The 16,447-nt window shown below is 44.1% G+C and overlaps 1 protein-coding gene across 1 annotated transcript in view; it reads left to right on the top strand.

Annotated features, from left to right (window-relative positions):
- The first annotated feature begins 14,825 nt into the window (after positions 1-14,825).
- The window catches only part of ZDHHC17 (zDHHC palmitoyltransferase 17), a 77,170-nt gene continuing 75,548 nt past the window's right edge, over positions 14,826-16,447 (top strand). The window contains exon 1 of the mRNA XM_075707427.1: positions 14,826-14,888. Within this exon, the coding sequence (XP_075563542.1) occupies positions 14,826-14,888 (63 nt within the window). The remainder of the gene's footprint in view (positions 14,889-16,447) is intronic.

Below are 16,447 nucleotides of genomic sequence, written 5' to 3' on the forward strand. Positions count from 1 at the left end.
ATTAAGTCTCACCTTCCATTCCAGCCTTCACTTTCTATTCTTCTTAAGACTGTATTTGAAACTGGGGATCCTGAAAATATGTCAGGAAAAAATTTTCTTTCCTCCAGTCATCACAGTAGCAGTGTCACAGATATATGACTTCTTAGGAGCTTGCATGTGACATATTTCATTCATATAGTGGGCATTTTCAAATAGATATTTTAAGGAACATAGGTATTAATTAATTAAATGGACATCACATGAAGGAATCAGGCTAGACTTCTCAGTTTCAGTATTTGGGAAATGTCCTACCAGCTGGCTGCTATAAAGCAGCCAACTTACCAAGACTACAGACTGCTGACATACTCTGGGATCAAATGAGAAGGTGGAGAACCTGGAAAGCAACAACAGTTTGAGAAATTATATGGCAAGACCATCACAATAGACTTTCCTAATATAATTCCAGTGGGTTCTTACTCAAGCATGTAAGAGAGTAGCATTACGTTTTTCACTAAAAGGCTAATCACTACAATGATTTTTCTGATTTTGGTGAAAAAATGTTGGGTTTATGTCTGCAAAAGTCCCACAGTTTCAGGCTATTGATACCAAGTTTATTTTATTTTTGATTCTGCCATTCTGAACGCCTTCTACCGTGTGCATTTGACAAGCACTTGAAATACCACTGCAAAACAAATGCACATGAATTCAAGCCAGCATCCTTTTGCACAAATGTATTCTTTTCAGAAGCACCTATGTTATTTTGCAACCAAGGCAATTTTAAAAAATGGCACTCAGAGGATTGAGAGGGTGGAGTGATATCCCTCCCAAGGGGAGTGCCACGGGCAGTAGCCTCTGTTGGGCTCACTCACAGACTCTCCCATCCTAACACAGTGCCCATTGAGCTGATGTCTGCATGCTGCAATACCTTTCACAGGCGGGATGTAGGGTCCTTCCCACCAGCCAGAGAAACTGGCTTTTATCTACTTAGGGTGCATGGGAGAAGTTGGTCCAGCTCCTCCATTAACTACCTATCTCCCCAGTCAGGAAAAGAGACGACATTCATAAGAAACGAAGCATATCGCTACTAGGTCTGTACTATGCTTCATTTCACCTTCATGGAATTACCCCTCTCCCTCTGAGACTGGCAGGGACTGGGTTAGTGTTACACAGGGGAGCTCACATCTATGCAACAGCCAGAATATTCTCAGTTGCAATACGCCAACCTGAAACTTTGTGGATGAAATTGATTCTTTTTCCTGTCAGCCCCGTCCTTCTCTATTAAAATTCAATTTTATGGTGCAGTATTCCCTATGGACATGTTTTGTCATTTGTTTCCAAGACACGCTGGAAGCACATACGTGCTTCTAGCAAATGCTGAAACCTAAGAGAAATAGCTTATAAATTAGCAGCAGCAGGCTATAGTATAATAAACTGCTTACTTTTTTGTTACCATATAATATGTGACTTTGTGCACCAGTTTTAAAGCCCAGCTATATAGTCATCTATTAAATACCATTCTGTGTGCCAAACCTTTTAGTTCCACTGTATTAAAGCGCAAGTGAGCCTTTTTTCTTTTTTTTTTAGGACCGCTAAAAATGTCAGCAGTAAATGAAGCCCAAGGTGATGAAGGTCCTGATCCTGCAAGTTCCCAAGTGTTGCCACTTCCCATTACCATCAAGATGTGCGGTTAGAGTGCTGTGAAATCTCTCAAGTGGTGGCACTTTTGAGAACAGGCACTGAAAGAGTCTTAAACTTTGCAGCAATCTCAGGGAAGTCTGTCTCATCAAGCTGTAGGAATCATTGATGCTATTTTGACTGTGTTACCTCAGCATATGAAGGGAGATAACACAGTCATTGCATTGAAAATGTCTTTGCATCTAGAGACTTTTTTTTTTTCAGAAAAGGATCATGAAAGAGGGTTAAATCATCTGCTTGTTTCTGGAATTATCTACATTCCCCATGTTTTGTGATGTTTCTGATCAGGCATGGTTTTTGATTTTCTTCTGCAAACTCAGAAAGGCAGACTTGGAATTAGTGCATCTATAGATTTCCATCTTCTCCTAACCCAGATCTTTGCAGAGCGATTAGAGCTGCATAACAAGGCTGTCAGCTTTAATGTGACAGCTCAGTTCTCCTGCATTTATTCTAAAAATGGTGCCACTGGTTCATTTCCTGCAGCTCCTAGACTTGATTATACTGGCTATACACCTCCTATACTTTTCAATGTCTTTAGTGACTCCCAAGCACACCATCTAAACATACAACTTTCTGAACCACAGTTTTCTTTTTTAAAAGAATTAAAATTTCATCATGCAGCATGATGTTTAACATTTTGTACTGAATATTAACGATGCATGTTTGAGTTTGCAGTTCAGATTGGCTGTTTTCATCCAAGCCTCCCGAATGATTGCTGTATTTTACTTACTTTTAAATTACTATTTTAAAGCCTAATTGTGAGGATTATTTCTGCATTTAGTAGCTTCAGTATTCTGGAAGCCATTATATGAATATCATAAAGGAAATCCAACCCTAAAACCTTGTTCATTTTTTCCCCAACTGTATTAATGAGTCAGTAAAAGAGATTGCTGCTTCCTATGCATCCTTGCTTAGTCAAGGGCAGATAACTGTTGGCGCTACCACTCTTTCCCCTTCAAGCACAGCCTAGTTTGTATCCGCACCTATGCAAAGAGTACTTGCCTGTGTGTAATGATTATTAATTCATCATAAATTCAGCAAAAAACTAAATAAGATGGTAATTCATGTGACATTTTCTGTCACAATTTCAAACACTTATCATGAGTGGTGTTGGCTTAAATTGTCTATCCTTAATCCCAATAATATAATAATCTGAAATACCTGCATAGCAGGATTTAAATACTTCAAACAGCCAATTAATTGTTTTCTACAAAAAAAACCCCATAGAGAAATAAAACATATCCCATGAAAAGCAAATGGTCAGCCATGAAGTGGTTGGGTGGTTGGCCTAGATGATTGTTGTAGGTTCCTTCCAACTGAACTAAACTGTTCTGTTCTGTTCTGTTCTATTCTATTCTATTCTATTCTATTCTTAAATATCAGAAGCTTTCTGGTTTTAATCTTTCATTTTCTTTTTACTGCTTACAAGTTTCCTTGTTTTACATTTTGTTCCTGTGCTATTCCTTTTTTCTCCCCTGACATGAATGCAAACAACCTCTCATGCTCAATGAATGGGCAGGTCCATCTCTGGCAATATGCTGTCCCTGACAGTGGTCTCTACATACCCACGATCGTGACGGCAATGACTACAGTTCCTGAAGAGGATTATAACACAAAGCATTCTACGATCATCCTATTTATAAGAGTGCCTTATTATTGCATGTTTGGGTATCACCTTAATCACTGAAAATTATTTGAGTCCAGCTAACAAATTTTTGTTTATAAAGGGGAAGAGTGTTAATCTATCATGCTCCTCTGAGCTTGATTTAGAACTGAGCAGGGAAAATATTTACTTCATTTAATATAAAGTACCAAAAAATAATTCATTTATTGGCTTTCATCCAAAGATGGTAACTTAAATGCCTAGCTGTGATTTTTTTCCTTATTTTATCATTCAGCTGACTTCAACCTCAGTTCCTGAGGAGGCAATATTTCCATAAAAAGACACCATAGTTGAATATTTATTGCTTGATTCCCATTAATACCTTTTTAAAGTAGTGGAATGGCTATTAATTTTATTTTATTGGTTTGTTACTGGTTTTCAGTTTGGCAGTGAGCTCCTACCTCAGCAGCTGCCTGTGCTTCAAAAATCCATTCTTTGGATGTGTTCTGCACCTTCTCCAAAGGCAGCTGGAATAATCAGCCCAATGGATGCAAAGAGAGGTCTGGGAGAACAAACGGACAATGAAAACAAAAATAGGAAAAAGAAAGAAGTTCAGAAAGTGTAATCCCATCTTCAGTTTCAAGTCTGTTCATCTTCCCTTACAAATACCGAGCATAATCCAGTATCAGCTGATGTACAGGGAGGGCTTCATCACAGTAGTCCCAGCTTTTCCCCAAAGAATGAGCTCATGCAGACATGTTAGCAGAACAACCTGGTACATGTGGCATGTTCCTGGATGTGCTAATGAAAGAGCTCTAGGGGAAAACTCAAAAGAGACTAACAGACTCAGGTAAGTTAAAAAATATTTTAGTAGACCTATTAGATACATTTAGTCTAAGTAGCGAGAACACTAAGTAATAGCAACTTTGACTACAATGAACAAAGAAAGAAGGGATGGTGCTTTGACATTAAAGACAGCAGCAAAGCCATCCATGAGTATGATATGGTATCAAGATCAGATCTTCAACACACCATGAGTGGGAAACAGAAGCGCATGATCTTGAAGGAAAAAAAGTGGGCATAAAAAGTCAAGTTAGATAAAAACACTCATTTTCTATACCTTTAACTCTATGTATCAGTGCAGAATTTGTCAGCATGCGGAATTGCATCAGCAAAGGTAATCACCTAGGGAAATGATATGATTGTTTTTATATGATGCATAATATGTCATTCAAGGGCTATACATATTTGCTGCTATTAAGATTATTTTGGCAGACAAGAAATACACAATAAAATGACAAAACTACCAAAAACCTAAGAGCAAGGGTGCTATGCTTAATAGCAGCCTACATTTAGTGCTCACCTCTCCGACTGTGTTCAAACACTAAATAAAGATTCCATTAAAAAACTATATGAAAGAACAGAAAGTGACTGAAAGAAGTTATCCAGAAAGGGATGTTGCATTCACTGGCTTAATGTCTTACTGATTTGAAATCCCAACATTAATTAAGCCATTTAGGATTCCACAAGTACAACTTTTTTTTTTTTTAATACATGTTTAGCAACTTGCAGTTTGTCACTGTTTTCTATATATGCTTATTTATTTAATCAGCATTATATTTTAATAACTTTATAGGAAAAGCTCCCTGCATTTAGTTTAATGTAAAGATTTGGGGTCCAATTACACTGTGGAAAACTACCTGTAGAAAAGGCTCACTTCAAATGAAATGGGTGACATCTTTCACCACTGCAAGGACATTTCCAGCTTCCAATGGCCAAATGGAGAGTTTGTTCACTCTAGGAAAGTGAGGGTGAAATAGCACGATATATTATTTTTCTGATGCTTCTTATCAAACATCATCACCTGGCTGAATAGGGAGCTTTTGTGGGGACTCAGGGAAACAAGGAGAGTCTACTGCCTTTGGAAGAAGGGGCAGGCAACTCAGGAGGAGTACAGGGATCTTGTTAGGTCATGCAGGGAGGAAATTAGAAAAGCAAAAGCCCAGCAAGAAGTTAATCTGGCGAATGCTGTAAAAGATAATAAAAAATGCTTTTATAAGTACATCAGCAATAAAAGGAGAGCCAAGGAGGATCTCCATCCTTTGCTGGATGTGGGGGGGGGAACATTGTCACCGAGGACAAGGAAAAGGCTGAGGTACTTAACGCCTTCTTTGCCTCTGTGTTTAACAGCCAGACCGGTCACGCCCAGGGTACTCAGGCCCCTGAGCTAGAGGATAGGGATGGGGACCAGAATGGAGCCCTCATAGTCCAGGAGGAAGCAGTTAATGACCTGCTATGCCACCTGGATGCTCACAAGTCTATGGGGCCGGATGGGATCCACCCGAGAGTACTGAGGGAGCTGGCAGAGGAGCTTGCCAAGCCACTTTCCATCATCTATCAGCAGTCCTGGTTAACAGGGGAGGTCCCTGATGACTGGAGGCTTGCCAATGTGACTCCCATCTACAAGAAGGGCCAGAAGGAGGACCCGGGCAACTACAGGCCTGTCAGCCTGACCTCGGTGCCAGGAAAGATTATGGAGAGGTTCATCTTGAGTGAACTCAAGAGGCAAGTGCAGGTCAACCAGGGGATCAGGCCCAGCCAGCATGGGTTCATGAAAGGCAGGTCCTGCTTGACCAACCTGATCTCCTTTTATGACCTGGTGACCCGCCTGGTAGATGATGGAAAGGCTGTGGATGTCATTTACCTGGACTTTAGCAAGGCTTTTGACACGGTCTCCCATAACATTCTCCTTGGGAAGCTAGCAGCTCGTGGCTTGGATGGGCGTAGTCTTCGCTGGGTAAAAAACCGGTTGGGAGGCTGAGCCCAGAGGGTTATGGTAAATGGAGTTAAGTCCAGTTGGCAGCCGGTCACGAGTGGTGTTCCCCAGGGCTCTGTTTTGGGGCCAGCCTTGTTTAATATCTTTATCAATGATCTGGATGAGGGGATTGAGTGCACCCTCAGTCAGTTTGCAGATGACACCAAACTGGGTGGGAGTGTCAATCTGCTGGAGGGTAGGATGGCCCTGCAGAGGGACCTGGACAGGCTGGACCGATGGGCCAAGGCCAACTGTATGAGGTTCAACAAGGCCAAGTGTCGGGTCCTGCACTTGGGTCACAACAGCACCATGCAACGCTACAGGCTTGGGGAAGAGTGGCTGGAAAGCTGCCTGGCTGAAAAGGACCTGGGGGTGTTGGTAGACAGCCGGCTGAACATGAGCCAGCAGTGTGCCCAGGTGGCCAAGAAGGCCAACAGCATCCTGGCTTGTGGCAGGAATAGTGTGGCCAGCAGGAGCAGGGAGGTGATTGTCCCCCTGTACTCGGTGCTGGTGAGGCCGCACCTGGAATACTGCGTCCAGTTTTGGGCCCCTCAATAGAAGAAAGACATTGAGGTGCTGGAGCATGTCCAGAGAAGGGCAATGAAGCTGGTGAAGGGTCTGGAGCACAGGCCTTATGAGGAGCGGCTGAGGGAACTGGGGTTGTTTAGCCTGGAGAAGAGGAGGCTGAGGGGAGACCTTATCGCTCTCTACAACTACCTGAAATGAGGCTGTAGTGAGGTGGTTGTTGGTCTCTTCTCCCAAGTAGTTAGCGATAGGACAAGAGGAAATGGGCTCAAGCTGTGCCAGGGGAGGTTTAGGTTGGATATTAGGAAAAATTTCTTCACGGAAAGGGTAGTCAAGCATTGGAACAGGCTGCCCAGAGAGGTGGTGGAGTCACCAGCCCTGGAAGTGTTCAAAAAACAGGTAGATGTGGCACTTTGGGACATGGTTTAGTCTAGTCTACCCTTGATTGGTTTAGTGTGGACTTGGTAGTGTAGGTTAATGGTTGGACTGGGTGATCTTAAAGGTCTTTTCCAACCTAAACGATTCTATGATTCTGTGATTCTATTCTATCATTGGGCTTCTTTTAAGACTAGCAGTCTCCTGCAGTGTTTCCAAGGGAGCAAGAGGCTGTGTAGGGAAAGAGCAGACTTCCTCGGGCAGATTCATTCTGTTCCGTACTAATAGTCCTGCAAAACACCTATCATCTGCAGACCAGTAGACAATATTATGGCTTGCTGTCTGCCATGGTTTAACCCCAGCCAGCAGCTAAGCACCACGCATCCACTCGCTCACCCTCCCCCCTGGTGGGATGGGGGAGAGAATCGGAAGGGCAAAAGTAAGAAAGCTTGTGGGTTGAGATAAGAACAGTTTAATAATTGAAATAAAATAAAATAAAATAAAATAAAATAAAATAAAATAAAATAAAATAAAATAAAATAAAATAAAAATAATTTAAAAATTGGTGAAAAGGAAAACAACAAATAGAGGAACAAATCCCAGGAAAAACAAGTGATGCAATTGCTCACCACCCGCTGACAAATGACCAGCCAGTCCCTGAGCAGCGATGGCAGCTCCCTGGCCAACTCCCCCCAGTTTCTATACTGAGCATGATGTCATGTGGTATGGAATAGCCCTTTGGCCAGTCTGGGTCAGCTGTCCTGGCTGTGCCCCTCTCTGTGGCAGAGCATGGGAAGCTGAAAAGTCCTTGACCAGCATAAGCAGTACTTAGCAACAACTAAAACATCGGTGTGTTATCAACATTCTTCTCCTACTAAATGCAAAATGCAGCCCTATGCCTGCTACTAGGAAGAAAATTAACTCTATCCCAGCCAAAACCAGGACACTATCCCAGCAAAAGAAGCTTGCTGCCTCGCCCCCCCCCCGATTTACTCAGAGGGGTGGGGAAAAAGGTGGCTTTCCCTTTTACTACCCCTGTCCATGCTGTGTAACTCCAAATTACAGTGGTTGAGGGAGCACCCAGACATCAGATAACAGTTCAGCTGGGATTTCTCCACCATTTTTTCCCTTGTTCTAGGAGGATCACTGATACTCTATGTTATCTAAAACTGCCTGGCATGATATATAGCAGTATTTGAGAAACAGTAAAGGATGGTATAAATAGACACTGGGTCTGACTTTCCTCTCTTCACAACAATGTAAATCAAGGAGACCACCACTGAAATTCAGAAACACATCGCTATAAAACTGGTGTAAGAGCACTGTCAGGGTCTCTGACGTGATCCACAGGAACACATTGCCTAACGTAGCCACTGTGGCTATTCCTCTTCGCCGGCTGTGCAGAGAAGAGGAGCCTGCCCGTGCTCAGTAGTGAGGCAAATCACACCACCCGCTGCTCTTGTACTAACAGTGCTGACTGACGTGCGGTGGCACATTACGCAGTCACACAGTCAAGTTGCTGCTGTCCCCAGCCATCCTGGCTGACAGATGCTGCCACCTCCGAGTAAGGACACCCGATCCCCTCATGAATCCTCCCCTGAACAGCCATGGATTTCAGCCCAGGACACTGAAGACTCATGTTACCTTAGAAGAGAGGGCTGAAGCCTGCAGTGGTTCAGGATCTGACCCACAGCGAGATCTGATGGCTCTGCCTTCCAGGATAGCAGCCCCTCTCAAGACGGTGAGGCAAAAGGTTGGGAGAAAAACCAGCTGTCCTGGTTTTGGCTGGGATAGAGTTAGTTTTCTTCCTAGTAGCTGGCATAGTACAGTGATTTGAATTTAGTAGGAGAAGAATGCTGATAACACGCTGATGTTTCAGTTGTTGCTAAGTACTGCTTATGCTAGTCAAGGACATTTTCAGCTTCCCACGCTCTGCCAGGTGCACAAGAAGCTGGGAGGGGGCACAGCCAGAATAGTTGATCCAAACTGACCAAAGGGCTATTCCATACCATATGGTGTCATGCTCAGTATATAAACTGGGGGGGGTTGGCCAGGGAGCGGCGATCGCTGCTTGGGGACTGGCTGGGTGTTGGTCAGAGTGTGGTAAGCAGTTGCATCACTTGTTTTTCCTGTGTTTTGTTCCTCTTTTTGTTGTTTTCCCTTTCACCATTATTATTATTTTATTTTATTTCAATTATTAAACTATTCTTATCTCAACCCATGAGTTTTCTTACTTCTGCCCTTCCGATTCTCTCCCCCATCCTACCAGGGGGGCAGGGAAGGCGAGCGAGCAGCTGTGTGGGGCTTGGTTGCCAGCTGGGGTTAAACCACGACACCAGGTTTAGTCACTCAGGTTTTATTCATATCCACACAACTGTCAGAGCCCTGAAATATCACAGAAGCAGTGACTGCAGCTACAGGAGGCACTGTATTGACCAAATTCACTATCTTTGATTTCTGGTGTCAATGCTGCACATATAATATTCTCCTAATGCACTTGCTTTGAGAGCATTTTCAGCTAGATTGTATCTTTAAAGACAAATTCCATGGAGCTGTTTGGGCAGAATGACGCAAAATAAATGATCTCCATTCCATTTTCCCACCGACTGTGGCTTTCACTGAGGAGAAATGACTTGCATTGTCTTTATAAAAACTGGTTCTAGTTTGACTTTAGGTATCATCCTCTGCCAAGCCTTGGGGAAGAGCTGTATGTCATCAGTTTTAATATTTTTCTGTAAGGTGTTACACTGTGCATTTTGGGGCATCACAGCCTATCTCAACCATAAGAAGGTATGAAAGGAAATCCAGTAATGGTGTCATGATCCTGTTATATACAGTCATATACAACAGAGACACCTCTCTTCAAAAAGAAAAATGGTCATACCAACATAGTTTTTTCTCTACAGTTTTGTTCACGTTGGATGGGAAAAGGTCATTGGTGAACCTGAATTTTCCCTCTGGTTGTTTCCTGTTATGCTGAGAGAAGACCTAGTGAGTAAGAGTTTTTAAAAATGCTGAGGGCCTACAGCATGGATTAAAACTAAATTACTGAAGCAAGTTTCACTGTTGCTGATAGGCTTGCCTTCCAATAGCCAAACCAGAAATGGGAGACATGGATGGAAGTGCAGTATATGAGGTGTGCTGTCATAGCTTAGGGAGTGAGCTTCAACCAGGCAGACGTTACGACAATGAAAAGATGCTGGCCCCCACAGAGAAGAAAAACCTACACAGCTGGTAAAGAAGGGTATGTTTCTGAGCCCACTGCATACTTAAACACTCAGGAATATGGTAATGCTGCAGTAGTTTGCCCTGCAGAAATACAGAATCATAGAATCTTCTAGGTTGGAAAAGACCTTTCAGATCATCGAGTCCAACTGTAAACCTAACACTGCCAAGTCCACCACTAAACCAAGTCCCTAAGTGCCACATCTACACATCTTTTAAATACCTCAAGGGACAGTGACTCAACCACTTTCCCTGGGCAGCCTGTTCCAATGCTTGACAACCCTTTTGGGGAAGAAATTTTTCCTGATATCCAATCTAAACCTCCCCTGGTACAACTTGAGGCCATTTCCTCTTGTCCTATCGCTTGTTACTTGGGAGAAGAGACCGACACCCACCTGGCTACAACCTCCTTTCAGGCAGTTGTAGAGAGCGGTAAGGTCTCCCCTGAGCCTCCTTTTGTCCAAATTAAAGAACCCCAGTTCCCTCAGCTGCTCCTCAACAGACGTGTTATGGAAATGCTTCCAAGAACCAGCAGCAGGAACAGACTGGAGGGGAGGCCGCCTGGGCAGTTGCAATCACCCAAACTCACAGGCTTTCAGTCACCCAAGCTGCTCCAAACTGTGTGAGAACCAGGTGTTCTCCATCTAGGAGTGAATGGAGAGAGAAAGCATAGACTTGGATAAACCCAAGCAGAGTGACATGTTTTATATGTTCATTTTGATACACACATTTAGATGGATGGGTGTTATTTCCAATACAGAAAACACAAAGCTCAACCAATAATGTGATTAGAAAATGCAATGTAGATAGCGAATAATAAAGATAATTACTCATAGCCCCTCTGCAAACATACTCAGAGAAAAAGAACACAATATGGCTTCCCCAGATATTTTAGCCCCTGACAGTGAAGCTCATTTTTTGGGTGACTCTGCAAGGGAAAATTTCAGAGAGGCCTCAGTATGGTGGCAAATCCATCTCATGATGTATTAATTAGAACAGGATTAATGAAAGCTATGTATGAAACATGAAGGACAAACACAGGTTTTTTTTTTTTCTTTCTAATGATATTCATTCTTGTAGGGTATTTTTGACTTAGCACCTATTTTTGTACTAAGACATTCCAGTATTTTCACTTTGGCCTGCCATGAGAGCAAATACTTAGCTTTAGTTGCAATATTTAGTTGCAAAGGTAAACATTGTTTACTTGCACTTTTAGTTGTTTCAGGTGGTAACACCATAACACAAAACTACTACTAAGACATGTATATTAAATGTTTTTTATTTCACTGTCACATTTCACAGTTTGGTGGAAAACAGGAGCTAAAGTAGCTGCACAGTCGTCCCTAGTACTGAACTGTGTGTACGGATGTGTATTCTATAAACGTGTCTTGTCTCTGCCAAGGGGGGTTTTTTCCTCATAGTTCATTAGAAAAGGTAAAATTCATGCTACAGAATAGAGAATCATAAGACTTTGTGCTACATACTTCATAGTTAAACTGTGGTTTGGCTTACCTGAAAATGAAAAGGTGTCCAGACCTCGTGCCCTTTTTCACAGTGATTAACGTAAAGCAAAACAAAGGGAAGAAAATCTATGTGTCGGTGGTATCAGTCAACTGTGTTTTCCTTTTGTCAGACTAGAATCTAAAATAATTTTCTAGTGCCTGTGCTGTTCAGACAATATTACAGACCTGTCCTTATTGCATGCCTAGTAAGCAGCACTGGATAAGCACTCTTTGGTCAATAGGGAAAACACTTCACACATGAGCTATTGACCATTCAATGCAACCATGCAGAAGAGTATTTTCTGCCATTGATCAACAATAATTCCTGGCATTTACAAGGCATCTTTAATGTGAAAGCTTTAAATTGCTCCACAACGATAATAAATTCTCAGAGTACCCTTCTGAATTAGGTGACATAGTATTTGATTTACAAATGAGCAAAGTAAAACATAGAGGAGTAAGGTAATTGTTCAAGGTCAGATAGTGAATTTTTGCCAGAGTCCAGAAAACCATCTAACCTTACAGCCTTTTAGATTTGTGGAAAATAGGTGTAAACTTCGTTACCAAAGCAGACTGTTAGGTTTGTATCTGCCGTTCGCTTACTCTGCAGAGATGTCAACCTGTCTGTAATGACAACTTAAGACAATGAAGAACCATGTTTCCAAGCAGTCGTGTTACAGATTAGGAGAGGACAAGGAATGCTTGAAGTGTGGAAACCTTTTTTAACTTCTGAATCACCGCTAGCTTTTGAATGAAGAGCTCTAATGCAGAGACACCTTAGCATGCTCCCGTATTCTAGTTCTGCTGCTACTTGGTGGTAAAAGGGACACGCGGTTCTGAAGAAGGATATAATAGGCTGCACATGAACTATACACACAGACAAGGCCTCAAGTTTAATGGCAAAAAATCTCTGTACAGATGTCTCTGAGAACAAAATCAGTTTCAAAATGTGTAGACCTGTGAAGAACAGGGTATAAATACCTAGACAGATGTCAGGGTATGCATTTACAATCCAGTTCAGAGCCACGGGATGAAGCATAGCTTCTTTAGGCTTGCAAAGAAAAACAATCTGCATAGTAAAAATACTATAAAGATTCTGGGTTATCTTACTACCCTTACTTTTATTATAAAGGCAAGTGAAGAACTGTCATGATTGATACGATTTCTATTTCTGGGGCTTGCAGGGGGCTGAAAACCCTCTTCCTCAGGCAAATCAGATTGCAAATTATATCTAAGCCCTGGTACATTTAATAACATACACAGTTAAAAAAAGATCATCTCCTGTATGATCTGTGTCTTGTTCTGATATTTTAGCACTTCAGTACCTTATGGTTTCAAGTCTGTGCTTTTAGACCTGTTTCACACCCCCACTTTCTAAATCCTATGTCATTCTTCTTCTTGACAATTTTAAATTTAAATATCTTTATATAGCAAAAAGATATTTATGGTTTAACATTTTAATAACACTGTAGTCAGATTTTATTAGTGCTTCTCTGTTACATTTTGCATGAGATAGGAAAGAGTAATGAAGAGAATATCATTGTGGGGTTTTAGGCTTATGAGCTTAATGTATTATGATACAATAAAATGTATTATCTAAAGGTACTTTTCTCACAAAGGCCAATGAGAGCACCGTAGATACAACAACATAAAGCAGCAGTCAAGCCAGCAATAGCATTCTGTAATTGCAACTTTTTTTTTTTATATAAAAATGTAATTTATAAAAAAACCCTTTGAAATAAAAGAGCTTTAGGATTCCTATCTTGGCTGTACACATACGACACAGCTTGTAAGAACAGAAATGACAAACTAAACAGAACCAAACCGATTTTCCTGCACGACATAATTTGACCCCCGAATCCGCAGCAGACAGCTTGCCCATCTGGACAGCGTGTGTGACAGGGTGCAAGAAATCACCAGTTCAGTGGGGTACAAGCGGCTGGAAGGATCCCTTTCCAGCCATCCTCCGAACTGTCAGGGGGCTTCAAATATTCTTGCAGCTGAGAGCGAAAACCTTGTAAAAACTCTCTTGATTACGAGAGGAAATGGGCTTAAGCTGCGCCAGGGGAGGTTTAGGTTGGAAATTAGGAAAAATTTATTTACGGAAAGGGTGGTCAAGAATTGGAACAGGCTGCCCAGAGAGGTGGTGGAGTCCCCATCCCTGGAAGTATTTAAAAAACGGGTAGATGTGGCACTTTGGGACATGGTTTAGTCTAGTCTACCCTTGATTGGCTTAGAGTAGACTTGGTAGCGTGGGTTAATGGTTGGACTGGATGATCTTAAAGGTCTTTTCCAACCTAAACGATTCTATGATTCTATGATTTCTTCCCATGCTCTCTTTGCTACCAAGTAGGCATGAAAAGAACTTCCAAAGAAAACTGGACAGACATTACTTAGCCTGGAACGAAATCAACGTTAAATGTACAAGGGCAGCTCTCCTTTTGCTCGCATTCCAAATTATAACGGACTTAATTAAGCTGAAGTATCTCCCAAAAGCTAAATTATACTAAGTACACATTTCAGGAGCACTGATACCGGTATCTCCAAAAAGTAACATGCTCCTCCAGACAAAAGCTGCTAGCAAAAAAAAAAAAAAAAAAAAAATTTGCTTTCCCTTCAGTTGGCGGCAGCCTGCCTCAGGGCAGCCGTCCTGCAGCCCCCAGAAGCCCGCCGGTGCCGGGCGCTGGCCGGCTGGGGGAAGGCGGGTGGGCCAAGGGGTAGAGAATCAGCGAGCACTCCCCCGGAGATCCGCCAAAACTAGCCCCCGGGGGCGAGGAGGGCGGCCGCCCCGCCGTGCCCGCTATCCGCCCACAGACTCGTCCCCAAGGCCGCTGGCGGGGCTCCGAGGCCCGTTAGCGCCCGCTGCGCCGCCGCCCGGCGCTCCCAGAGGAGGCGGCTCCCCGGTAGCGCCCTTATCGAAGCCGCCGGGGAGCGATCGCGCTCCGGCGGCGTGGGGCGGCCGGGCCCGGCGGAGGGGCCGCGGCTGTGGCCCCTCCGCCGGGCCCGGCCGCCCCACGCCTGCGCGTCCTCGCAGGGAAGCGGGGGGGAGGCGCGGCGGGCGGGCGCGCATTACCCGGCATGCAGCGGGCGGCGGGTTCGCACTAAGATGGCGGCGCCTCTGGAGGAGTACGAGAAAGAAGCGGGCTGCGTCCCCATCCTACACCCGGAGGTGAGGGCACCCCGCCGGCACGGCCGCGGTGTAAAGCGCTCGGGGCGCGCCCGGGACGGTGCCCGGCGGCGGGGCGATGCGGGGGTGAGGCGAGGCCAGAGGGTGGGGTGTGTGGAGGGCGGGAGGTGCGCCGCCGCCCCCCGCCGCCGGCCTGGGTGTGCGCGGCGGGCCGGGGTGGGCAGGGCCGGGCCGCGGCAGGGCGGCGGCCAGGCGGGGAGGAGGATGCGGGTACCGGTGGCGGGGAGGAGGGCAGAGTCCGACGCCAGCCCTCCTGCGGCGCCGGTCCCCCCCGGCAGCGGGCTGGGGGGTGAGGCAGGCGGCATGGGGCCCGCCTGCCCCCTGGCCCGCCGCGACCCGGCCGCTCCTCCGCGGGCAGAGCCGCCGCGGTACCGGCGTCCCTGAGCAGCAGCGCTCGGTGCCCGGCCGGCCTGGGCGCCCGCCCCCGCTGCCCCTTGGGGGCTGCGGCCCGGCAGCCGGGTGGGAAGCGGTTCGGGGGAGGAGGAGGAGGAAGAATAAATGTTTCCTCTTGCGTTTTACTGGCACTGGCTTGCGGCTCGCCAGCAGGTCAGGCCTGGTCCGATCCAGCCCAGCGCTCCCTCGGTGGCGTGGGGTTTATTTTGAAAGCAAAAGGTCTGTCTTTTCCAATGTGTTGGACAGGCAGTGGGAGGAATCTTTACAGGTAATGTGTAGAGGTCATTTCGCATCATGTTTTTAGCCCTCTTTCGTGCCACCCACCTTTGTCAGCAGCACGCGTGCATCCTTGAGGGCTAGTATGATTGGTTTTAAATGTATTTTAAACAGTTTAGAAAACCTTTTATGTGTGGATTTGTCACCTGATACATTAAGGTTTGTAAGAATTGGTTTTTCAGCCTACGAAATGGATTAGCGCATATGCCAGGCTCCAGTTTTTGCTAAACAGATGGTACTCTTTTCTCCTTAAACAACATCTGAAAGACACTTTTAGTTTTCTTGATGACTGAAGAGGCTCTGTAGGCCTCTATATGTGATTGTGTATTCTGCCCACTCTTCTCTACCTCTCTAAACTGTGTTCACTTACGGCTTTAAAATAGACCTGTCTGTTCTGAATGTTAAGTAGCAAAGCGGTGCACCTCAAGTAAGTGTCTTGATTTTTTGGGTTTTTTTTTTTTTTTTAAGTGATGTGTGAAGACTGATGCTATGTGTTTCTTTAGACTAACTGGAGAAGTACCCTCATTTGCAGGGTCTGACGTTTTGCAGAAGTGCCAGAAGTTTGCAGTAATGATCCAGACTGTTTGATGTTGATGTTCTTTGAAAGAAAATGTTCTTAACTTGTGGAAACTTGAGATGGGCAGTCTAAAACTATACAACTGAATAAAAAGCATCTACAGGCTGTTAGAAAACCATTGTGTTTTAAAGATTGAAGATTAGTGTTTGTTAAATTAACTTTGAGTAATTACTACATAGTGAACAAAAATGTCTCAAATTAAATTGGTGATTTTTACTAGTTAAGCAATCTGGTAGAATTTTGTAGTGTTCCTTTGGTATATAAAGTTAGGCGTCTGTACAAAAGATGGGGATAA

Source organism: Pelecanus crispus, chromosome 1, assembly GCF_030463565.1.
Source record: "Pelecanus crispus isolate bPelCri1 chromosome 1, bPelCri1.pri, whole genome shotgun sequence".
Classification (NCBI taxonomy): Eukaryota; Metazoa; Chordata; class Aves; order Pelecaniformes; family Pelecanidae; genus Pelecanus; species Pelecanus crispus.